Source organism: Oncorhynchus mykiss, chromosome 29, assembly GCF_057628025.1.
Source record: "Oncorhynchus mykiss isolate SJ-2025 chromosome 29, ASM5762802v1, whole genome shotgun sequence".
Classification (NCBI taxonomy): Eukaryota; Metazoa; Chordata; class Actinopteri; order Salmoniformes; family Salmonidae; genus Oncorhynchus; species Oncorhynchus mykiss.
In genome coordinates, this window is record NC_143050.1 from 28,747,435 (window position 1) to 28,772,903 (window position 25,469).

The 25,469-nt window shown below is 44.0% G+C and overlaps 1 protein-coding gene across 2 annotated transcripts in view; it reads left to right on the forward strand.

The window, feature by feature from the left end:
• Positions 1 to 425: 425 nt before the first annotated feature.
• The window catches only part of LOC110509759 (ephrin-A5), a 52,057-nt gene continuing 27,013 nt past the window's right edge, over positions 426 to 25,469 (forward strand). For both annotated transcript variants that reach the window (XM_021590843.3, XM_021590845.3), the window contains exon 1: positions 426 to 1,548. In XM_021590843.3, the coding sequence (XP_021446518.1) occupies positions 1,424 to 1,548 (125 nt within the window). In that variant the 5' untranslated portion in view covers positions 426 to 1,423. The remainder of the gene's footprint in view (positions 1,549 to 25,469) is intronic.

Consider the following 25,469-nt stretch of genomic DNA (forward strand, 5'->3'; position numbering starts at 1 on the left):
CACTGGTATATCGAAATGGAATTGAACACAGGAGCTAAATGTGTAGTAAATGAACTATTTGATCTCAATGGATGATAGAAAATACAGTAGCGGGCAATACGACTCAGTGGTTAGTTGCAGCATAAGTTTCCACAATGCTGTATAATGAAAAACATGGTTCATTTCAAAATACGTTATGTGTGCGTAAAGACAGCATCAACCTGGGTGAAAGGTGTAAACCTGTAACCGACCTGCGGAGCTGGTATCAGATCTTGATAATCTCGTTTAGGGTCCATGGCCCTCATGCCTAGTATGTCTACTTTGTGAAATAAATTATCTGTCGCTTGAGGAAGCACTGAAGCAGATACACCTCCTCAGGAGGAGGGATGTTGTTTTTGTAAGCGAAACGCCCATCATTCAAAATGCAAACCAATGAGACTGTGCGTGAGACTGAAACTGTACCCGCGCTGGCACAGTGGGGGATCATGCATGGCCGAGCGAGCGCTGCTCTGACATGGGTTGATTTCTTCATGCTGAACTACACGACTTTCCACCGCTCCTGCTTATATTTGCCTCGTTTCAAGCGACACTTAGAAGTATTTGTGTCCATGCTAAGGATTTTATGAACTCGTTTTTTGCCACGGCACATTTGAACGACTCCGGTTCAAGGAAAGAGCTGCTCCTAGTTCTTCAGCGGTTCTTCAGCCGTGACAATACAGCGACAGCGCCGACGACACGGACACACATCCGCGCTAGTAAAGGAAGATTTGGCACTGTCTGTAGCCGGCTGGTTCTGTGGAGTTAATTATTATTCAAATGTTATAGAAACATTTCAGAGCATATTTATGCATGGACCACGCTCTTATTAACTTGAAAATCAACAATTCAACGCTGCGTAGGCCTATAGTTACAGAAACTATTGGTGCCCAAAGAAGAGTTGATCCGAGAGAATAATTATTCATTTGTGTAGGCTGTGGTAGACCGACTACAGGAGAAAACTATTATAAAGCTAAAATTCATGTTTATAATATCTGTGACATCCCACATCTTCTGCGGTCGAAGAGGATACTCTTGTTGCTATGAATACACGACAAAAACAATGACTGAAATATTGTCTTTTAAACGGATCCTCAACTAATTAATAATCAAGACATTTACCCACCAATTGCAATAATTTTTATTCCACAAACTGGCATTGCTTTTTTTTTACTGAATGAAAAAACAACTTTTTTTTTTACAAATGTCAATTCAAGCCTCAGCACAATAACTGCCTCGTGAAATAATCCAATCAATGCGTTATACTCGAGCAGTCAACTAAGACATAAGGCAATTATAATTTAAAAGCCTTCAGATGTGAATCTAATTTCACTCTGTTCATTTGAAGAATTCTACCGCGCCAGACGCTGCATCGAGAGGGACCTTGACGTGTCCAAGTTCGGGAGCCATGCCGCAGATGGAAATGATCCTATGCGTTTCGCTGGTGTTATGGACGTGTGTCTACGGCCAAGAGCCGGCCTCCAAGGTGGTGTCCGACCGCTATGCGGTCTACTGGAACCGGACCAACCCCAGGTGAGTCTCGTGCGTAACGGCAATGTGTGTCAGGGATGGGCCACGGTCACAAACTTCATGCGGGATCAACTTAATTGATGACATTGGTTGGAGGTGGATGGCCCGTAGACCATATGATATTTGTTACAATGTGAATTTGAAATATTCTGCCCTACTATACTGACCATGATTCACTGGGTGTATTAGCCTAAATATACATTTTATTGATGCACATCGGCAATCATTTACAAAGACGAACGTGTATGTTGCGTGACATATATCTTATCTACCTCTCATCAATAAGTTTGTTATATCCTATACTGTAAATACACCAGAATGATTATTAATATTATCCTGGTTCTGCTGGATGCGTCCACAGATCTGTTGCCGCGAAAGGCTTTCATTTTAGGTAGGCTTATAATTTAACTAATGGAAAATGATGTGGCTTATCTCTCGAATGAGGGAAATCGGGTGTTAATTTGATCATGTAGAATATTCTATGTGTGAGTCGGATTCTTAACGCGTTCACTTTTACTGATTCGGCCGTAGGACAATTATTCTGTAGCAGCAGTAGCTATTGATATCTGTTAGAATTGGCTACGAATGTATCCAAGTGTCTGTTCAACACATCTAAAATGTTGCCTTGAATAAGATTCAATATTATCAGCCAGTTTTCTTTGGAAAAATGATAAGGCGTTTGCATATGACGCACAACAAAAACCAACAACACTTGTGCCTTCTTATAACATGTTAAAAGCCTTTCCTCATGGTTGTACAATAAAATACAATAAATATTCTGTTAGGTTTCCACCTGCCATTTGTGTTTTATTGTAATTGGTCAAAGTTGCCAATTAGTGTGGTCACAAGGGTAAAGCAATGGCTGTAATTACCCACTGTAATGGAATGGTCAGATGTGACTGCTATTTGACAGAGATGCTAATTGTGCAATACTATTCTCAGGTAGCCTACAGCTTTGAGTTGACTCCCCAGGTGACTAACTGTTATTCACACTGGATGGCCTGATTCTCAGAAAATAGTTTGTAGTATGAGTGTACCACTTCGTGTCATGCATAACATATCACCTTTGTACCTTATCAGGTTTTTCCTGACATTTACAGTTTCGGGATGACTCCTCAACATTTATGCTTAGGGAGAAGAAACTGGTCCGTTGGGGTGATTTTGCTTTGCACGGAATCAACAGATGATGCTGTACTTGTGTGTCTTTTTGTGGTAACCCTGAGGCAAAGTGTGTGCAATGAGCTAGTTAGGAGAAGAAAGAGAACGGGTGAGATATTAACGCAAATATGGTGGCATCAAAGGCAAGGCTCTCTGCCTCTCTACCTCTTTTCCTGGAACAGATAACATCTTTGATGCACTCCCATAGTGGCATCAGCTCATTCCAACAGCTCCTGCCAAAAAAAAAAAAAAAGCTTTCCAGCTTCCCAAGTCCTGCTCCTCCAAAGCCATGCCCCCCGTCCCGGCTACCCTGCCACCCAACCACATGCTGGGGCAGACAATGAGGGGAACACAGAGGGGTATTTCAGCAGTGCCCAGGCCCAGTGTGGTGCATGCTCCTGTGAGAGACACACACATGCTGAGGTCACACACTCTGTGGTAATCAAGCAGGCCCTGGGTTAACCATCACATGGCGGCACAGAGGGGACTGTAGTCAGGGTTAAGCCCAGGGCAGAGCCTGCCTCTCCTCTGAGGCTCTGCGACGGCCATGAAACAGCACCCTGCCTGGGTTTTGTCTGAGGAGAATAGGGCTCCTCAAGTCAATAAATTACTAACTCTAAATTGACTCTCCTTTTCTCATTCAGGGGCCTAATCCAAACCCAACCCACTGTATAATGTAACCATGCACCATGCTAAGACTCAGGGGCCACTGGCCCTGCCGTTTAATATAACCATGCTCTGTGTTAGACCTTGGGCCCATGGCCCCTGCTGGGTAATGTAACTATACTCAGCCATCAGAGCCCGAAGCCTGCTGGGGTATAGTCACAACTTCCAGATTAGGCTTTTTTCTGACCACAGTAGAAAAACGGCACCCAACGCAGCAGCCCTGCAGTCCTGCAGTCGATACTCAGCCATTCATGAAATCCCCTACAGGGACTCTGAAATTGAAATGGGAAGTGACTCGTGAAAAATGTAAATGGTGAAGACATTTTCTATTGTTTAAAACTCATGTAGGTTGATGGTGTCATGTTTGTTGCGCGCTTAATAAACGTTGCTCCTATTTCCCTCCCAATATCTCTCAAGAAAAACCTCTCAACATTCTGACGCACTTTGTTGATACACTCCAACAGTGGGAATCAAAAGCAGTGGAACAGTAGTGTAACTATGATAAGGATTCAGTCATGCTCGGAGGTGCAAATGACTCAATCAGTGACAGTGAGGCGCTCAAGTCATTATAATCACCTTCATTAAAAAAAAAATGAAGTGCTTGTTGAGGAGACATAACATTTCTGAGCTACTGGATATAGGGTCGTTCCATTTGATTTCAATCCACTTTTGACCGCATCTCTTTTGATTTGAGTGAAACTTTCAGTGCTTGCCCATGGTGAAAGTGTTAAGAAAGTGACTTTTTTAAAATACAGATTCTCAAAGTTGACAGATTTTGCATACCCCACCATGCCACAAGACATCACTGGAAAAGATTGAAGGTTCAGTTTAATATCATTTAACAGTTTACAAACAGGGTTGCCAAACAATGTAATAATTTATTGAATTAAATATAAATCAATAATTATTATTATTTTTTTTTTTTACATTTAACGTCAATGATCTAAAAACGTGTCAACTCCGATTATTTACATTTTCACATATGTTGTACCCTAAAACCTCATTTGCATAATCTGAAGTGCATGCATTGTGCCCGCCATCAGTTGAGACTCAGCATACTCTTGTCATTCCATTCATAGAAATATAATTAATTGAATGGACCAGTCCCTTCAGACCACTGATGGCGGGCACAACACAAATACCTCAGATGATGTAAAATAGGGTCTAAACTACATGTGCAAAAATGAAAAAAAATCGTTGTTGACCGCGTTTTCAGATAATTGACGTTAAAGGCTAAAAAAGTTACAAAAATATATATATAATCACAAAATTATGGAATAGTTTGACAACTGTTTTTGTGAGCATTTAAATGCTATCAAACTCAACCATTTATCTTTTCCAGTGATGAAGACATGGATGTCTCATGGTATGGTGGGGAATGCAAAATGGGTCAACATTGAGCACCTCTATCTCCTGAATGTTTTGGCATTCAGGTCCAAAAAGTCACTTGATGACCACTTCTACTATGGGCAAACGTGTATGGAAAGGTTTGTTCAAATCAAAAGAGGTGCAGTCAAAAAGGGATTGAAATCAAATGGAATAACCCTATATTATAATAAGTCCGAGTGTTTTGTTTGACTTGTTAGTGACACATTTTAAGAGAGCATCATTTTTAAGTGCCCGTCTTATAAGAATGTGCTATATGGGTAGTAATTAGCTAAAGAAATTGCTCGGCCACAAAATAAAATGTCTTGTAAAGATTGGAGGAGAAGGGCTATCTTTGGATGGCTGTTGGTTAACATACATGCGTGAATGTTGTGTAAACACGGTGGAGGGGCTAGTCATGCATTTTCTTCAGTAATACTGTGTTAATACATGTGTAATTAAAAACACAATTTGTAAGTAAAGTTAACGATTAGATTATTGCCCATTGATGAGTTAGCATTAGAGAAATCCCCACCGGCCTGTATTTAGTGTGATAGTTGCTTAATTAAAACCGTCAGGCTCCATATGGGACCACATGCAACCATTGCTGTGGCAAGGTGTTTATTTGTTGCTAATAGGTGGAATCAGTGGAGAATCATTCCTGAGTCCCTAATCTTCCTGCTGTTTGTGTCTCCGATGCCATGGAAACTGATACTCTTCCTCATCAAAGAGGCTCATTGGGTGGGACTAACGACCTGACAGCTGGGGAGAGGGATTTCAGCATTCTACAAGAGCACTGTCACCCTAGGGACTGCAGTTTAAGCTTCGTTAATGCCCCTCAAATCTTTCTACAACAGATGTGACATATTTATCGAAGACAATCAAACTACTTTTTCGTCTGTCTTCCGGTTCCACTACTTTGGTATACATTGATTTGGTTCTGCAGTCCTTGTGAGGACACCTAAGAAATGTGAAAATGACTCAGTGGCTTCTCTTTCCACCTCATAACATCCTTGCCCTTACAGACACAGATAGTTCTCTCTACGAAATGACCTTGGCTGCTTGCTTTCTCTATTCTGGCAACATTTTTAATCTCCACTTAAGAAACAATACACCACTTTCCAGTTTGTGACAAGTTGATGTTGTGATAGTTTCCCAGTGGCATTGTGAGTTTGCTCCGTTTGCATTTTTCAGAGTGTTTACCTTTGTTTTCCCCCTCAGCCTTTTCCCGGCTCCCTGCTGCTGGGTTCCGCTTGGATACAAAACGGAAACAAAAAGCAGCCACGTCCAAATATTGACTGGGTCTCAGGACCGCAACCCTCTCTCAGCCCCAGCCCAGACCGCGTGAAAGGACACTATTGTTCCTATCGTACTCAGCGGCCCCATAGCCGTCTTCTAACTATGCATGCTCTTAAAGCGAGACAGGCATATAGGGAGAGTTGGAGGAGAGGGGAGTGGGAGAGAGAAAGGTGGTTGTGGCAGGCTCTTGTGAGGGCGAGTACGTAAGGAGGCGAAGGGGAAGGGGCACACAACGGGAGCGAGACACAGTCCACAGGGGTAAGAGAAGCTTCCGGAGATGGGACACAGGGTTACCCGGGGAAATAGTGGCCATGCCATGGGCATGAGGTCAAAACCTGTATTTCCACACCTGCCCTTACTTAGCCTGTGGATGGAGCTGCATGTTGCAGCCATCTTCTCAGGGAACTCTTGGCGTCAGAGAGTGAGGTTATTTGTCCTGGCCCTCTCTGAAGGGGAAAATAGTCCTGTGGAGAAAGCAGTCTGTCCCACTGCTCTGTTACCCTGCACACAGAGAAAGGTGCCTTGGCCCTGTCAGTCTCTTCAAACTAACAAGGCTGCCACTGCTTGACTAACAGGGACGAAAAAGAGGAGGGTGTTTTAAGTGGGTGTCTTGCTGGTGAACATTTATTGTGTTAACTGTGTGTAAGTAGGGATTTCTCTGTTACCTTACAGGAATATTCAATATTCAGAGCGCCACACAATTAATCCCTTTTTGGATAGAAAGTCTTTGCCATGCTCTTTCTGTTAAACTTTGTGCAGATCACATTCTCAGCAACTTCCGTAAACTTGTTTTCAGTCAATTTTCCGATCGGTGGTATAGCTCGGCAAGTCGGCATCCGCCATTTAATATGCGCGGGCCAGTCAGTGGATTAGAGCCAACCCTCCAGCCCCTAATCTCCAAGTCTCACTTCAGCGCTCCCAAGGTTCATTTTTCTGCTGTTTCTTAAGGTTTAAGTCTCGGCGGGGCTTTTTGTGTGCTGTTTAAATGTGAGTGGTGAAATGGCGTCCACTGTGTCTTTGTAGGCACCAGTGAGGGTATTAAGCAGAGAGGCTCTAAGGGGCTTAAGAGGTCAGCCTCCCTTTGTGTGGAGACACAAAACACTTCCTGTGGGACCCTTCACCCCGCTCTGTTCTTCCCCCAGAAAGCCAGGGCCTGCCTGACCATTCACATTAATCAGGTACAGCCCCTAATGACTGCAGTAAAGCCTCTGGAACTGCCGCTTGAAGGCCCTAAAGAGTCCCTAAAGCCTCCTGACAGACAGTGTAGTGGTGTGCGGGGGCTTCTGTATTGACGGCCTCTGTGCAGTAGAGTGGTGAGTGGCTATCCGAGCTTCCTTTTACAGTACGCTTTAGCAGAACAAGCCCACAATGAAAGAGGACTATGCACAGTAGGCCAAGGCCAAGGTAATGAAAATGGGCCCAACAAACAGAATCCGCCAGGAAAGTGTAGGGTCTGAACAGTTTCTCCTACGGTGAGCTGCAGTAGCATTGCCTTATCTACTGCACGCCTCCTATTGCAGAACGTTCTCCCCGAGGAAAGGAAATCAAGGACGCATTTTGCACTGCAGACTTTAAATGGATCAAGTAAATGGAGAGAACAAATTGTCTCAGTGCAAATCAGGGGAGAGATGGGGAGAGAGAGAGAGTCAGAACGAGAACCGGAAGGATCTCTTTTCCCTCTGTCGACCATAGCTGAGCTCTCTGCAGCTGGAGGGCTAGAGCAAGGGTGTCAAACTCATTTCGCCCAGGGCTGCGTTCGGTCTTCAATGTGTTATACTTCACCACCGTCAAAAATATATGTCAAAAATAGTCCTCTATTCATCGTTTTTGGAACTTTTGATGCTCCCTGACTGTCGTTCATTCGGGTGATTATTAGCGAGCTGGCAATAACTGTATGGAACTGTATGTATGTAGATCCATTATCACTTCTAATGGGCCTACATTTTCTACTACCTCGTGGGCTCGATCTGGCCCGCGGGCCGTATGTTTGACACCCCTGGCCTAAAGCCTGGTTATTTACAGAGGATTGGCTCGTCCTCTGTCTTTAGTAATTAGTCATGATTGCTGTTCGTAGTGCTCAGTCTGAGATAGCTCCAGAAGGGTGTGGTTGTGACAGTTTGGCTGTTTTAGTGTTGCTAACTGGAATTCCACCAGTGCTACTCTCTGGTCTATGGCACACAGACCTGGCATGCTTGTGGCTCCCACCAGGCACATTGGCACAGGGAGCTGTGTTTTACAGACCTTGGTATATACTATTCCAAATGAATCCAAATTGTCCGGAAAGTATGCACGATATAAAACAAATGTGATTACAGCCAAGCATCCGTGTAATGCTTCGGGAACTTTATTTGGGTCAATGTGGCTTTTGAAATGAAAGAAAAAGCAAATATCCCTCTCCAAGAGGCAAAGTTTCCTCATTTCATTGGTGACTAACTTTCAAGGTCTTGTTTTTTTGGTGGGGGATTAAGACATTTTGCTTCTACAGAATTTCTTCTGTGATTGCATCAGACTTACAGACAAACAGGGTAGATGAAGTGTGTAGTATTATTTTTTCACCCCATTGTATTTGCTGATTAGATCAGATTGAATTACTGATACACTCTGAAAACGAAATTGGCCTACATTTTTTAATGGTTGAATGTACTGTGCTCCTCCTCTCTAATTCATTTGGTTCAAGTGAAGTAAATATTACTTTTGTCTGATGAAATTTTGTTTTATCTGATGAAAGCTCATTATTTTTCATAGCATGTTAAGAAAAGTCTTATATATTGGGTTAGCTTAGTGTATGCAATGATCTTTGGCATAGTTGTGGCATTTCAGGCACCCGTGGACAGATTAGGTAAAGGGCATTGATAATGTAATTTCGGAGTAAATTAAAAAAAAAGTCACATTTAGATATCTGGGAAGAACAATGTTCTTTTCGTTAACTTGATGTGACTTTGCAGGACCTTTAGTGTGGCTTTCTGGCCCATGGAGACAGAGAGTATGTCCTCCTGTTGTCTTTGAGCATGCTCAGTGCTTTGGAACCCATGAAATATTAAAAAGCTGTTTGCGATCTCACAGTAGAGCCTGGACAGCAAACCTTCACACGCAACCAGCAGAAATCCAGGTCAGGACCACCATGACTTTAATGCAGGGGTCGACATTTTGTCTCACTCCATAATACATACATGTTTTCTCACTCACCCCATGTTTCTTTGATGTTAAGAGACTTCGATGAAATCATATGAGTTTATCATCACCCCAAGTTTAGCACTGTTGATTGAAATCTCAGACTGCTAGGATTTGTTCTGTCTTCATAGGTGTCTCTCTCTCCTCTTTGCCTGACTCCCAGCTGTGTCTTGTGACGGGGAGGGAAGCAGAGACCGCCATTTCCCTCCAAATTCGACTCCATTTTGTTTTCAAGAAATAAAGTCGGGTTGAGAATCCTGGGAGCCTTGCTGAACAGGCTCCGCCCCTTGTTTAATTAAACATGAAGATCCTTAGGAGACAACGAACAGCTTTAGATATGATTAACCAAAGTTGTTTTGATTGTGATTTTAATGCATTTCTCCAAAAGCATGTACAACGTTAGTTTAGACTGAAAACAATGGTAGAAGCAACATAGTCATGGCTTGGCTGTGTTTGTGTCATAGCCATGTTGCGTTTGTGCCCTAGCCTAGCTTAGCATAGCTGTATCTGTGCCTTGGTTGCCGGTACCCTAGCTGAGCCGGCGGCCTGGCACCCGTATCACTCCTCACGGCAACACAGTGGGAACAAGCAGGCAGATGCTCGCAGGGCCCGGGCTGATGATCTCCCTTTATGTCTTGGCTCCGCCAGGTCCCTCAGTTATTCTAGTGCATAATTGATGGCGGAGTTAGAATAGCAGAAGTAATGCGATGAGAGGGTGCAGCCAGGCGGAGCGAGGGATCGCGTGCGTGCGACTGCAAACATTGGAGGGGACGATGAGAGGACATCTGGAGTAACAGGTCCCCATCCTCTGGTGCGTGGAGCTCGACACAGAATGTCACCCTCCCAGCCAATCACAGCTCAACATCTTCCCACCAATAAGACGTCTTCGCTGAAGCAGAATACTACGTTCCCCGTGAATCAGACAACCGACCGCAGTTAGCAGTCTGTAGTCTGCAGATGATGTGCTAAGTTTGTCATAGGTTTTATTAGCCTTTTCTCATATTAAATTCAACTGAAATAGAGAATGAGTAGCATTACACTTTTACATGACATTGATTATAATTGAAGTCATTTGGCATTTTACTGGTCATGTGAATGAGCCTGGATTGTGGTGTTTATGGGTACATTGCGTCACAAGGCATTGTCTTTGTTCCTTTATCATGCATTAGATGTAGCAGAGATTGGCTGTGCAGGATCTGGATCTCTAGTGCTGGATCTCTAGTGACAGGGTGTATATCACACCTAGACAAGTCACTACAAAAGAGACACTAATGGCCAAAAAACCCTCCGTTGTCTACTAAACAAAGAGGCCAGGTCACAGATAACCTGTCCTGTCCCACTTTGAAGCAGTCGACTACCTTTCTCAACAAAAAAATGCAATAAAAGCTGCAGGACTTCCCCTGAAACCCATTTGAAATACCTGTGTTCCTGGTTACGATGCTGCGATCAGAGCTTGAAACTCAGTATCATTCCCAATAGTATTATAGTACTATGGGACAGACAAGAGGGACCAGATGTACTGGATAGATGTGAGACAATTACAACTATATTAGATTTATTTTTATTTTTAAGTTAAATAAAAAAAGAATGTAGAAATGTTTCAATGTAAGTCAGCCTAGCACTCAAATATATCAACGAAAATGCCTTAATTTTCAATGGATAAATTAACGTCTTTTACATTTTTTTAAAGAAAACCTTTAGTTGTTAGAAATAGATAGCAATTTATTTTCCATCGTTATGTCATTTGAATACGGCCAACAGTCATCTAATAAAGTGATGATATTTTAGTTGTACTAATTAAAACCTAACATCTATTTCATGGAATCCATCTATCAGACCAAGCAATGTACTGTATATTTATTACTATATGTTTGTAAGAATCAAGATTCTCAAAGGATTGTATATTATAGCAGCTTATTAGAGGAGAAAATATTTTTTAGATTTCAGTTATAAACTCTTGAGCCATGCTATGATTTGGCCAGTTACAGTATTCCATAATAAGTCAATGGGCAGGTCTGTCTGGAGAAAATAATATTACCGCTCTGCTGTAAAGACTTCCTAAGCAGTGAGCACACTCAAGGAACAAGTAAAACATATTTATGAGCAGGACTTTATGATCTTAATGACCAAAGCCCAGGCCCTTTAAGTGCACTTCTGGGCAGAGATGTTTTAGGGCCAGACATGGAACCAGCCAGGTAGTGCTCATACAGAGAGGCACTACTAGTAATATTTACCAGAATGGATTGTTTTGATATGTTCATCCTCACATGGTGACGAAAACAGTTGTAAATTGTCACATATAATATGCTTCTGCAATATCGGTGTTTTCACTCGCTAGGGCATTTGTTTGTAGCCTATGTTTAAGAGCAAAAACGAAATCAAGGCATTCACTAAAGTGAAGCAAAAAATATATATATATTGGACTGTGCTAGCTATATTTCAACAATTACATTACTCCAAAATTGAAGACAATATTTTATTATAAGACAACGGATTTAGAAAGATATAAAGACAACTTTTAAGCAAATAAATAAAATATCGCCAACTATTTTTTAGATAGATGAGAATTATTATTTTTTTTAAACTAAAAAACGAAACATTTTCATAAGAGTCTTGTGGTGGGTATAGATCAAATCACATGTACAATGAACTTCTGACATCGATCAACAACTGGAAAATACAAAATAATTACATTTGAATTGTTTGAAATACAATCAAGTATTTTCATTTTGATCCTCGTGCTGAGTTAGTTATTTGATAAGTTAATAAGTTATGTAAAGGAGGCCCTAACCATATTTTGTGGAATGAGTAAATAACACAGTCAGGTGAATGGTGCTTTCTAGATATAATGGTTATTTATCTCTCAGTCTAAGAGAAAAGTGCAGTTTTATTTAGGAAGCTGGCATTTCAGTGCTTGGATGGACCTTTGATCCAACCATGGGTGTTTCGTGACGGCTTCCAAATCTGTCACTACTCCTCTGTTTCGCCTATTGGAGCATATCGAATGATTAAAGACGGGGGAAAAAGAGAATTGATTGAAAAAAAGCCTCTGGTCTGTTAGGTTCTGAAGTCTTGTGACTGCTACTTTGGGCAATGCAGAAGTTCTGTTAGTGAGGTCAGTCACACGATACACAGGGGGCCAAAGAAGTACACCGGCTAACACATCACACACGTTTAACAACCACCAACCAAGCTACCATAGTATGACGGAGGCAGGCTCATTGGAAATTTTGCCCAGCAACATGATAGGAAATATGGTGGGCTGAGCTAATATTGCTGGTTACAATTCTCCTTTTCTATTGGTTAAAAATTGACCATGTGCAACTGGATTTTGCCCCAATTGTTTCTGGAAAACATTGAAATAACTGATAATTCTGATAAAACTTTTAGGTAAACTCAAGGCTTCATTTAATAGATCTATATCATTGTGTTAATCATTTTGCCGTTCAGTTTCAGCTGGCAGTGTGGCTCACAGTGCTTGCCTGTGCTGGTCTAATGATCTCCTCCATTTGGTAGCTTTGTTCCTGTTATTTAAATCCCAGAGTATTTCGAATTACAAATCCTCTAGGCTAGTGTAAGGGATAGGAATTATGCAAATCGAAGCCCAAAGACAATGGAAGCGAGGTGTGATCAGTCAGAAACTCACCAATAAGAATTAAGCCAGAACCTGTGGCAACCAATGAGGCATAGAGCAGCTGCGTTTTCATTGGGAGATCAGCACTGATAACCAAAAGTGTGGCAGATACACCATGTGGAAATCGTATTCCATCTGTACCCATGCCTAAAGGGAGGCCATTAATGCACTGTTGGATTTATGCTGTGTGGCAGTGCTAGTTTATTTTGGGGCATATAGCCACTGAAAAGCACAGAGCAATCATTTTAAAACAGTATCCACAACATAGTGTCCATGCCACATAGTAACCACGCACGCACGCGCACACACACACACACACACACACACACACACACACACACACACACACACACACACACACACAGGCGCCTTCCTTTAGCCCAAGACATCTGAAGTAAATGTGAGAAGGTTATAACCACCCGTCTCTCTCTCTCTCTGTTCCTCACTTTCTTTCTCTCTTACCCCTTTTCTTGAGAATGATTTATCTGTATCCCTGTCTCTCCACATCTCTCTATCTGCTTTCCTTTTTCTGTCTCTCCCTCTCTAACCCCTCACCCTCCTCTCCCTCCCTCCCTGCCCTGGTGTCCAGACGTCTGTCACATATGCTGACTCCCAGTCCTGGGCTGATATCAGATATGAGGAGAGGGACTTCACAGCCTTTCACTCCTCTCCTTCCCCCACCCCTCAACCCTCCACCTCCGACCCAGCTGACTCCCCCATACTGGAACGGCTAAAGTTTACCTCTGATGTCATTTCCTCCCCTCTTGGCGTGACTCCACAGGACTGATACTATGCATCGTATCGTATGGATCTTTAGTAGGCGTTTTCCCAAGTTGTATACCGTACTCTTTCCTCTGCGTCTGTTAATGGATGTGAATGTGTGATTGGATATGACTGCATATAGCAGATGCTTGTTTTTTTTATCAGTATCCGGGCTGTGTGTACAGCTTGATGTGCGGTACCACAGTAAGCAGCAGGGTGTGATGTTCACTGTTTGTGGGCCTCGTATTGTGCTCAGTGCTCATGGCTGTTACAGATGCTCTTCAGATGATTGTGTGGCACTGCATGATTTTAATTTGAAACCACACTCTGGCCCAGACAGACACTCTCATCTAATCTGGTGTGGAAATGAGTCTGCAGGCTGTGTGGAGACAGAGGTCTTAAAACACACACACACACACACACACAACTGACAAGCACATCATGCCATGAATTACTTTATCCCCCTGTAAATAAGCGTTTTGACCAGAGTTTGTGATTAATGAACTTCGATAGCCGTGAATAAAGTGCAGTTTAAATGTTAACAGTGTCCTCATCTGTTTGTATTGCCCCACATGTAACACAATTCTCAGATCTGCAGTAGCCACATTATCTCCCCACATCCCTCACATCTTAGATGGAGAAATGCGCTTTAGTGTACCCCGACTCGCGGTCCCTCCCTACCAATGTCTTCCTGCAGCCTTTTGTTACGGTTCAGAATGGAGTTGACGCGTGTGAAAGCGAACGTGTTATCCCCAGCACCAAAGGTTCATTATCTGCTGCTGTTCTCACGGGGAGATAGAAAAATCACTTATTTGTGAAGAGGAGAAAAGAGCTTCCCTCTGACCTCATGGCTGTGGTGTAATGTCAGGGGGTTGAGGTTGGCTGCTGGGGTGTAGCCACACCCACTGGGCTGATGAACTGTGGAACCCTCCCTGAGCTTGTCTTTCCCACTAGGGGAGAATCTCTGTTGCATACTCCTCAAGTCCTCTCTCCTCACCTGCTTCTCAAAACCAATTGGATGAGACAGACAGAGGTCCCGCCCCTCTAACCTCCTCCAATGGGTTTTGAGAAGGAGGTGAGGAGAGAGGACGCGAGAAGTATGCAATTGAGATTCTCCCCAGGATTACAGACGATAGCCAGGGCCCCTGCTGGAGAGACTTGGCTATGGAAACTTAGAGAACTGACTATGTGCATGTGCTGCTTTTCACACTGTATCATTTATCATCCCTCTGCGAATTATGTGTCACAAACTGAGACTCTGAATACATCCCTTTCCTCTACAAACTGATCTCAGATTAACCCAGCTCATTATGAGAACTGCTCGTACCCCCTGTACAGCAGAGGACTGTACTGCAGCAGCATGTCTAGCCTTCCTTCCACAGCTCTCCAATTAGAGAGCTCACAAACAGATGACATAATGGCCCAGAAGAGCCTGCTGTCTTTCAGGTACAAATTGAAACAGTGTGTGTTTGCCAGCGAGCTCATCCCAGCCAGCGAACGCTAACACTCTCTCTCTGGCCACATTCCATCCTCCCACCAAGCCCAGGGGCGTCACTCACATCCCAACGCACTGTGACGGTGTTTTAAGAGTAAATATGCAAACTGTGTGATATCCAATAGGCTATCAGATGTAATTATGACACCAGTCTGCTAAAGCATCACACCCCTGGGGCTGGTCAGAGCACTGAGCAGTAGTCCCCCCTTCCCCCATGACAGCTATGTCTCGTTAGCAAGAAATGTGAAAATAGCAGCACTTTACAGAACTAAAACTCCATGGGAAAAGCTGGTTCTTTGGGGAGAGAACTGTTAATGGATTAAGTGGCTGCTCCTTTTCCCAGTGAGGGGCTGTTTTCCCAGTGTAGGCCCTTACTGTTCATTCACATATGGCCCTCCGTACTGGGGACGCTAATAGGCATGGCTAGCGTAGCCACTCAGCTTTTGACCCAGTTCCCTGGCCCTAACTTCCAGCTTTCCCCCTCGCTCTATTCATCTCCGCGGCCCGGCATTCTTGTAAAAAAAAGAAAAGTGTGTTCACTTTGGCGGCCGATGAAAGGAACCTGGGAACACGGGACTTAAATCACTTAATGAGGGGAGACAAGCAGTGCTTTTGTCCAAGTTGTACTTGAGCTGCGTCCAGCCAAAGGCCTCTAACGGGGTCTGACACCTTTTCTCAGTGGCACGGCCTGTATGTTTCAGCACATCACCAAGGGGCTACAATCCCCACTCCAATGTATGTACGTTTACACTGTAAAACATCACAGCATTTATTTGGATTTCTAAGTCATATCTGTTTATTTAGCTGGGACATTCCTTCGTTTTAGGAGCGGCAGCAGGAGTGCATTTCTCGGCAGGAAGGAACCCACAGGAAGTCTGAACCACTGTGAGGGCAGGGCAGGGTCGCTCCCTGTGGGCTTGTGGCCTAGCTGGGGAGTATGAATGATTGGGATCGGAGGCCAGAAAGGCACGTAGCAAAGCCACAACCGCTCCACCCCAGCCCCGTGTGACTTCCAGCCAGTCCCAACTGTTTCACACACGGAAGGAAAACCACTCTCACTCTCCTTTTTCCTCACTTTCTCCTTTTATCACTACTGTCCTGCCCTATCTTCCTCTCACCCTCATTCCGTAGATTCTCCATCCTCGCCTCTCTCTCTCTCTCTCTCTCTCTCTCTCTCTCTCTCGTTCAGTCCTGCTTTCTCGCTCTCTCTCTCTCTCTCTCTCTCTCGTCCAGTCCTGCTTTCTCTCTCTCTTAATCCTCCTTATTCCTCCTTTCATCTTTCTAGTTCAATATTTCACTCCTTCTCTCCATCTCAACCCAATCCCCATCACTCACTCCTTTCTTCTCTCTGAAATCCCGTCATCCTGCTCTGTTAGTTTGTCCATCTCAGAACTAGGACCGATGCTCACAGATGACATTTGTGCAGAGCTCCAGTAACACACGCACACAGGCAGATGAGGTGTAAATATCTTCAGCGGGGGGTGTGTAATTGGAAAGGTTCACTTTAATTATGGAATGTCATTCAAGTTTTTAGCTGCTTGCCAAATCTGAGCCCAACGTGTAAATTAGTTTCCTGATGAGCAAGGGATTTTAAAAGGCCAGTTCTTGCACTGGGGGATGGAAGAGCCGGAATGGCATTACACAAACCATTAACATATCAGCTGTAAACAGTTGTCACTGAAAAGCCGCTGTGTGTGTTTGTTGGTGTGTGTCTGCGTGTGTGTGTGGGTCCTCAACATAAGCTCATCCTAGTCATGGTGCTCAGTAAATGCCACATGATGCTGTTTTTACTAGCCCAGTTTCTTTTGCTTCCCTTTGAAATAACACAAACAGCCACCCATTGACAACCAAAACAGGTCAAAAACCCTATCAGGATGCAGAACACCTCCTTAGGCAAATATGGATTTGTCTTTGTGCAAATGTATAAAGAATGAACAGTGTGTAGTTTGCTTTGCGACCCTGCTTTGTATGGGTTTGAATGGCCTGCGACATGGCCCAGTAAACCCTGAGAAACCCGCAACATGAAAGGCTTCGTCTTTACACCAAGGAAATTATCGTGACACCTAATCACAAAAAGAGAGAGGGAAAAAAATCCCACAGGAGCCCACAGCAATCTCCCCGGGTTATCTTGAGGGAGCGTGACCTTTGTGACATTGATAGGATTTCACACACACACACACACACACACACACACACACACACACACACACACACACGGACACACAGACACACAGACACACACACACTTTCATTAGCCCTCTGTGGTGTGTATCTCTTGTGCTTGGCTTTGTAGAGGTGGGGGAGATGGATGCCTTTTCTCAGCTTTCTCTCTCTGTTGTCCTCAGTCTTCCTTAATGGTCCTTTAAGAGAGTGAAACTGATGGAAAACTGACCTTAGATCAGTAGCTAACATAAAACCATCTCCTTGAGCCAAACTTCTCTTTATTATCACCCAGTATTCTATACACCCAATAAAAAACGTATAAAATGTGTTTTGCGTTTACCTTGAAATATTTGCAGACTGGTCAAATTCAGCGAAGCAGCCATTTGAAAAGAGGCATGCCTGTCGGCAGTTGGCTGGATTGGGACCAGTGAAACCAGTCTCCACTCTCTCGCTCTGTGTCTCTTTCTCTCCCCCAGTCAGTCTCTCCATTCCTATTGACAGGCCTTTCTCATGTCAGGCCAAACATGTGCTTTTCCTTAATGCTGGCGCACTGATAACCCAGGGTACCTAGTGCTGGAGGCTCACAGACAGCTATTTTCCATGAGCAGTAAATAAAATAAACAGTTGGCTATTTTTTTGTGGGGGGGGGGGGGGGGTGTAAGGCCAGATGGATGAGGTGTTTTAAATCAGCGGAGCTCCGAGGCTGAGCAGGGCCCCTCTGAATGTTTTCTGCACCCCTAGTGGACTGACGTTACCTCAGGAGGGAGATGAGAAGAGGAGAGGAGAGGAGAGGAGGATAGGAACTCACCCCATATTTCTATCTACGCGTATATGTCTCTTTCTTTCTTGTTCCCAAGATCTTTTCATCTCGATTTTGTCTGCGGAAACAAACACATTCATTATTAGCTACCCGAATCATCCACAGTGGAAAGAGTCTGAGCTTTCCAAATCCAGACCCCATCCTTTATCAACGTGTCTCTCCATCCAAGCTGTTCACTGTGTGAGTTTCTGATCTAAGATGATCTAAGTCTGATGTGTAATCCCAGCCACCTGGGTGTGTGATGGAACAGTATGAGCTTATCACAACCATCAGCCTCGTCTGGTTAACAGATACAGAAATACAGCTGGGAGGGTGTCACTCAACACACACAGTCTTGTATACACAGATGAGCATGAGTATCTCTGTGTGTGTGTGTATATGTGTGCGTGTGTGTGTTAGTGAGTGTATGTTTGCCATACTAGTAGAGCATCATTTGGAAATGTTTGCCAGAGTGTATCAGTGTCAGATTTGTAGGTCAGCAGTGACGTCATCAGGCCGTGATCTGCTGACCACTCCCCTTTGGCAGTGGGCCAGGTCCTGAACGTCATTCACGTCATTGGACATGGACAACAAAGGCCTCTCTGGCCCTTCTCTTTGAGAGAATGTCACTCGCCGAACAAAACCAGCAACGCTTGTTCATAACACGCCTGTCAACCCCCAAACAAAACCCAGCATCAGCCTTTCACACTGTGACAGTCATCTCCTCAAACAAGTCCAGCCACCTCTCTCTTCCCCCCTCTCTATGTAGTGTAGTATTTAAGGGGCAGAGTACCACTCACATTAGATCAAAGGGGGTATCAGATACATGGCAGCGGTCCCGACCCTGATACCAGCGTCTCCTGTGTAGTGTACGAGGTGGCTATGAAAAGCCCATTGTGCCCCTGCAAGCATGGTGTGGAGATAATTAGTGTGTACACCACCATGTCGGTCCTGGTGTGATCTCCCTGCTGGTCTCTTTGCGCCCGGCCTTTTGTGAGTCGTGCGAGAACTGGGAAGAGTTGGGGGCTCTGTGTAGTTGTGCTATCAGAGACCGAGATCAGCGTTCCTGTCTGTCTCGTCTTCTTCTCACGGCCAGATCAGCGTCTCACAGCCCTCCTGATTTACAGTCTGGTGGGCCGGTGGCTCCAGGATCGGGTGGCACTGCCCCTGTGTGTGCCAGGGAATCCTTAGGTGTTAGATTCACTAATGTTGTTGCTTTATGCCCTTAAGAACTGGCCTGGTGCCAGGTTTATTGTTGAATCTCAGAATGAAGGAGGTTGGGGTGTCACGTTCTGACCTTAGTTCCTTTGTTTTGTCTTTGTTTTAGTATGGTCAGGGCGTGAGTTGTGGTGGGCAGTCTATGTTATTATTTCTATAATTTGGGATTTCTGTGTTTGGCCTGGTATGGTTCTCAATCAGAGGCAGCTGTCAATCCTTGTCCCTGATTGAGAACCATACTTAGGTAACCTGGTTTCACCTTTGAGTTGTGGGTGATTATTTTCTGTTTTGTGTCTGCAGCAGCCAGAACTGTTTCATTTCGTTCTCTTTGTTGTTTTATTCTTCAGTGTTCTGAGTTATAATAAATATAATGAACACTTACCACGCCGCGCATTGGTCCTCCAATCCTTCCTACTACTCCTCCTCGTCAGAGGTACTGTAAAACCATATATACAGAGTCTTCAGAAAGTTTTCACACCCTTTGACTTTTTCCACATTTTGTTGTGTTACAGGCTGATTAAAAATGGATTAAATGTAGATGTTTTGTCACTGGCCTACACACAATACTCCATAATGTTGAAGTGGAATTATGTTTCTATATTTTTAACAAATGAATTCAAATGAAAAGCTGAAATGTCTTGAGTCAATAAGTATTCAACCTCTTTGTTATGGAAAGCCTAAATAAGTTCAGGAGTAAAAATGTGCAAAACAAGTCACATAATAAGTTGCATGGACTCACTCTGGGTGCAATAATAGTGTTTAACATGATTTCTGAATGACTACCTAATCTCTGTACCCCATACATACAATTATCTGTAAGGTCCCTCAGTCAAGCAGTGAATTTCAAACACAGATTCAACCATAAAGACCAGAGAGGTTTTCCAATGCCTCGCATAGATTGGTAAGCAGACATTGATCATTCCTTTGAGCATGGTGAAGTTATTAATAAAACCTTGGATGGTGTATCAATACACCCAATCAAAGATACAGGCGTCATTCCTAACTCAGTTGCTGGAGAGGAAGGGAACCGTTCAAGGATTTCACCTTGAGGCCAATGGTGACTTTAAAACAGTTACAGAGTTTAATGGCTGTGATAGGAGAAAACTGAGGATGGATCAACAACATTGTAGTTACTCCACAATACTAACCTAACTGACAGAGTGAAAAGAAGTAAGCCTGTACAGAATACAAATATTCCAAAACATGCATCCTGTTTGCAACAAGGGACAAAAGTAATACTGCAAAGAATGTGGCAGAGCAATTCACTTTTTTTCCTGAACACACAGTGTTATGTTTGAGGCAAATCCAATACAACACATTACTGAGTATCACTCTCCATATTTTCATAGCATAGTGGTGGCTGCATCATGTTATGGGTGTGCTTGTAATCGTTAAAGACTGGGGAGTTTTTCAGGATAAAAAAATAACGAAATAGAGCTAAGCACATGCAAAATCCTAGAGTAAAACCTGGTTCAGTCTGCTCTCCACCATACACTGGGAGATGAATTCACCTTCAACAGGACAATAAAAACACAAGGCCAAATCTACACTGGAGTTGCTTACCAAGAAGACAGAGAATGTTCCTGAGTGGCCGAGTTACAGTTTGGATTAAATATACTTTGAAGTCTATGGTTGTCTAGCAATGATCAACAACCAATTTGACAGAGCTTGAATTCTTTTGAAAATAATAATAGGAAAATGTTACACAATCCAAAGGTACTCAAGGCCTTAGTTAGTACAAGCCCAGACCAGGGTCCCATTCCTGCAGTCAAATGACCAAATCCCCCTCTAGTGGCCTCATGGGTGGAACGTTATTAATAGTTTTCATAATTCCATAAACGATAAACATCTTTTTATTTTAAACACTGAAAAATCTGGTGTTTCTATGTTTAACGGTTTTGTTATATTTCAGTCTTCTGTGATGTATATAAAGTGTAATATTGGGATGCAAACTCAAAATGTAATACATTTTAACTCTATATCTGACATGGTACAGGCGTCTTCTTTTTTTAAAGCCCATAACCATGTGTGTGAGGTGTATACTTTGGTTTCAAAGTAGATTTGTTTAAGACCACCAAGAAACACTCTGTGTGACCCTGATTTAGCCCACTGCAGTAAAAGGTTAACAGATCAACTTTGACAGATACCGTGCTTTGTTCCTTCAGAATTGTGTTTACCTCAGTTTGGGCTGGATAACACCAGATTGTCTCCTCATGTAATGAGCTGATTTGAAATGCCTTTCCCGTTTCAAGACACAATTTATTTTATTGTGATCTTGGACAAAACAATATGAGGTGTCTTATCATTGCTTTGATGCCTGGTATGGCTGCGTAGACAGTGTGTGTGAAGGTGTGTGTATTCCCTTTATCAGCACACAGAGATGAGAGGGCCTGACCTTATCATAGGGAGTAACTTTGCCTCCTACACACACACACACACACACACACACACACACACACACACACACACACACACACACACACACACACACACACACACACACACACACACACACACACACACACAAGCTGGGCGGCTCATGTGCCTCTTTTGTTACCTTAGATCAGAGGCAACACTCCCAAACAGCTCAATACATCATAGGGTGACGCTCTTTGAGAACACACGATACCTGGCAGTGTGTGGGAAGCCAGCCAGACAGCTGATATTGATAACAGCTGGGCTTCAATACACTGTGGCCAGAGCAGTGGCTTGATTGGTCCCGGCATTGACCTGTGGGTTCTAAGATAGTTCTGGTGGTGGGTCATGTTGTGAGGCAGTTAGACCACTGAATATTAGACTTCTGTCTTTGGTATTCTAGTGCTCTGACCGAGAGTTCTAGGGCACTGAGTTTTTCTCATTCAGTTCCTGTGGTCAGGAAAAACTTAGGACCATATTCTTGGTCAGGGCACTGGCTTATCAAACAGAGGTGTGTGCTATTCTGTGCATGTACGTTCCCCACCAGTCTCTAACATGTGAGGGCATGTTTTAACATGTGACCCGTTTAGCAACATTTTCTCCACTGTCAAACTTAACTACCTTAAATGAATGAGACAGTCCACAGCAGTCCACTGTCTTCAATCGACACCGAGAACAATGGCCCATGTGAGTCATTGACCACTCTACTCTACTAATCACATTTTGTCACCAGAAGTCCTTGGAATGCCTCACAGTGTGTGACATCATGTCATTGCTAGCACATTCCTCGGTGTCACCTCAGTTTAATCACCCTGAGATTTACTGTGGCCTGACCTTCTGGGGTTATTATGGGATGTGTGGAATCGATTGTTCAGAGTGCTGTGGGGTCAGGGTCTGGGTTAGGGCTACTGGTCATTTAGGGCTACTGCTATGTGCATATTCTCCATTTAGCTAATGGACCTCCTGCCATAACTCAACACTCAAACAGTCAGAGAAGAGTTATAGCTCCCATTGTCTTCATGTATTTTTAAGTGGTGCTATTCCGGTCCTTAAGAGCTGCAGTGTATGCAGGCTTTTGTTTTATCCCAGCACTAAATCACCTGATTCAGCTAATTGTGATTAGACATGGTCTTCAATCTTGAAAACAATTAGTGTTACTATAAATCTGGGCTGGTGTAAAAGCGTGCACACAGTGTGGCCCTTCACAACTGAAATTGCATTTCTTTTTAGCATGCATGTGACTCTTCTATCATTTTGCCCATCTAATACAGACCAACTGTACATCGCCAGTTTCACAGGTTTAGGCCTCCATGGCTAAGTACAGTAGGCTATGCATAAGGCTAACATCTGTGATGCATTCCGCTCCCATTCACACATGTGGAGGATCCTGTTGTTAGTACAGCAGCAGCTCCATAGCCGATAGCTGACCCTTAACGGTATGGATTAGCAACGCCACGCTGGCTCATACATGAATACGATGTGTTGAGAGGAGCTAACAGGCTGGGCACTGGTGTGTGTGTGTGTGGCAGGTGTGGTGTGAAGCCTCCTGACACACACTCCCATTCTCACACATGGTTTATATACTCTGAAATACACACGCACGCAGGCATACACGTACACACTGCACACACACACACATGCGCACGTGGACCCACACACACACGCAAACACATGATGGTTTCGATCTGACAGATGGTTGGTTATGGATGGGCCGGGGTCCGTGTGCCGGCAAGCGGCCCAGTTATTAGAGGAATGGACAAAGGATAGGGAGAGAGAGAGAAATATAGAGATACAGAGAAAGAGAGAGAGAGAGAGAGAGAGAGACAGTGAAGGAAAAGTAGCCCTCTCGGGAGCCATTCGTCACTACAGGGCCTGTTTATTCCATTGGAACGGAATCCTTAAGGAGAAATACGGCCAAGCCTGTACAATAGCATACAGTCCTGCTGCTTTATAAGCTATGAGAGATAGTATCTTTAGGATTGCTTTGAGTACACCTGTGTGTGTGTATGGGAGTAAGTGTCCATGTATGCGGGGAAGGGCCCATCTGTGTGTGTCCACATGTGAATGTGTGAGTGCGTGAGTGTTTGCAAACTGCAAGTGTGTGTGTGGGTGTGCGGGAAGTGTGTGTCGGGCTAGTCCGTCCCTTCTATCTCTGGGCCATTGTTTAGGAAGTGAATCCCCGGCAGACAGGGCAGAGACAGACGATGTGGCTGTGTGTCAATACTTACACTTCACTGTTTGGATAACGGATTACGAGGGATGAGAGGCAGAGATCGACTGAAATGGAATGAGAGCAGAGAGAGGGGGAGAGAGAGAGAGAGAGAGGGAAGGGAGTGTTCACTGCTCACACACACGTAAACCACTATAGAGGCTCGCTCCCTCTTTTTCTCCCTCCGCTCTCTCTGTTAATAGTTGGTTTTCCAAGCTGAGGGTTATGATAGCATTTGTTCTTCTTAAAACAGCTGCCCTCTGTCTCGGGCACATGAAGAGGTGGAGGCAGGGCTGTGTGTAGGGAGAGTGGGGGGTGAGGGCTCTGGCCTGGCTCTTAACCAGGCCTCTAATCCACCCGGGTATTCCCGCTCAGGGGAAGGTGTCCATTTGGAGAAGGGGGCTGTCAACATATAGAGATCTTCCATCCACCCCTGATCCCTCTCTCCCAGTAAGCCCTGTCGCTCTCTCCTATCCCTCTATTCCAAGCCTCCACAGACCACATTCCCACATTCCTCAGATAAAGCGGTTGGGAGCTGCTCTTCCTCAGGGCTCGGGGCTGATGGAACTGGGCTAAGGGCTGGGGAAGCGTGTGAGTTGAGGTGCGTTCCTAAAGCCCCCACTAAAGCTAAGATAAGGCATATTTCCCTTCCTCATGAGTGCCAGACAACATTTGTTTCTGATCTGTTCTCTAGACTTGGCCTTGACAGCTCAGGGTATGCTACCGGAACCACTAAGAGACAGAGAAGAGAGAGGAAAGAGAGAGAGAGAATACTTTATTTTGTGGGATATAATGACATGGGTGACAGAATGGCTGGAACATATGGAATAGCATAGCTCACTTTAATATACAATGAACAAAAATGTAAACGCAACATGTAAAGTGTTGGTCCCATGTTTCATGAGCTGATATAAAGTGACCCAGAAATGTTCCCTACGTACAAAAAGCTTATCTCTCAAAAATGTTGGCCACAAATTTGTTTACATCCCTGTTAGTGAGAATTTATCCTTTGCCAAGATAGTTCATCCACCTGAAAAGTGTGGCATATCAAGAAACTGATTAAACAGCATGATCATTACACAGGTGCACCTTGTTCTGGGGACAATTAAAGACCACTCACACAACACAATGCTAAAGATGTCTCAAGTTTTAAAGTAGCGTGCAATTGATTTGCATACTGCAAGAATGTTTAACAGAGCTGTTGCCAGAGAATATAATGTTCATTTCTCTATCATAAGCCGCCTCCAATGTTGCTTTGGATATTATTATTATTTTTTAAATTTTACCCCTTTTTCTCCCCAATTTCATGGTATCCAATTGTTTTAGTAGCTACTATCTTGTCTCATCGCTACAACTCCCATACGGGCTCGGGAGAGACGAAGGTTGAAAGTCATGCGTCCTCCGATACACAACCCAACCAAGCCGCACTGCTTCTTAACACAGCGCGCATCCAACCCGGAAGCCAGCCACACCAATGTGTCGGAGGAAACACCATGCACCTGGCAACCTTGGTTAGCGCGCACTGCGCCCGGCCCGCCACAGGAGTCGCTGGTGCGCGATGAGACAAGGT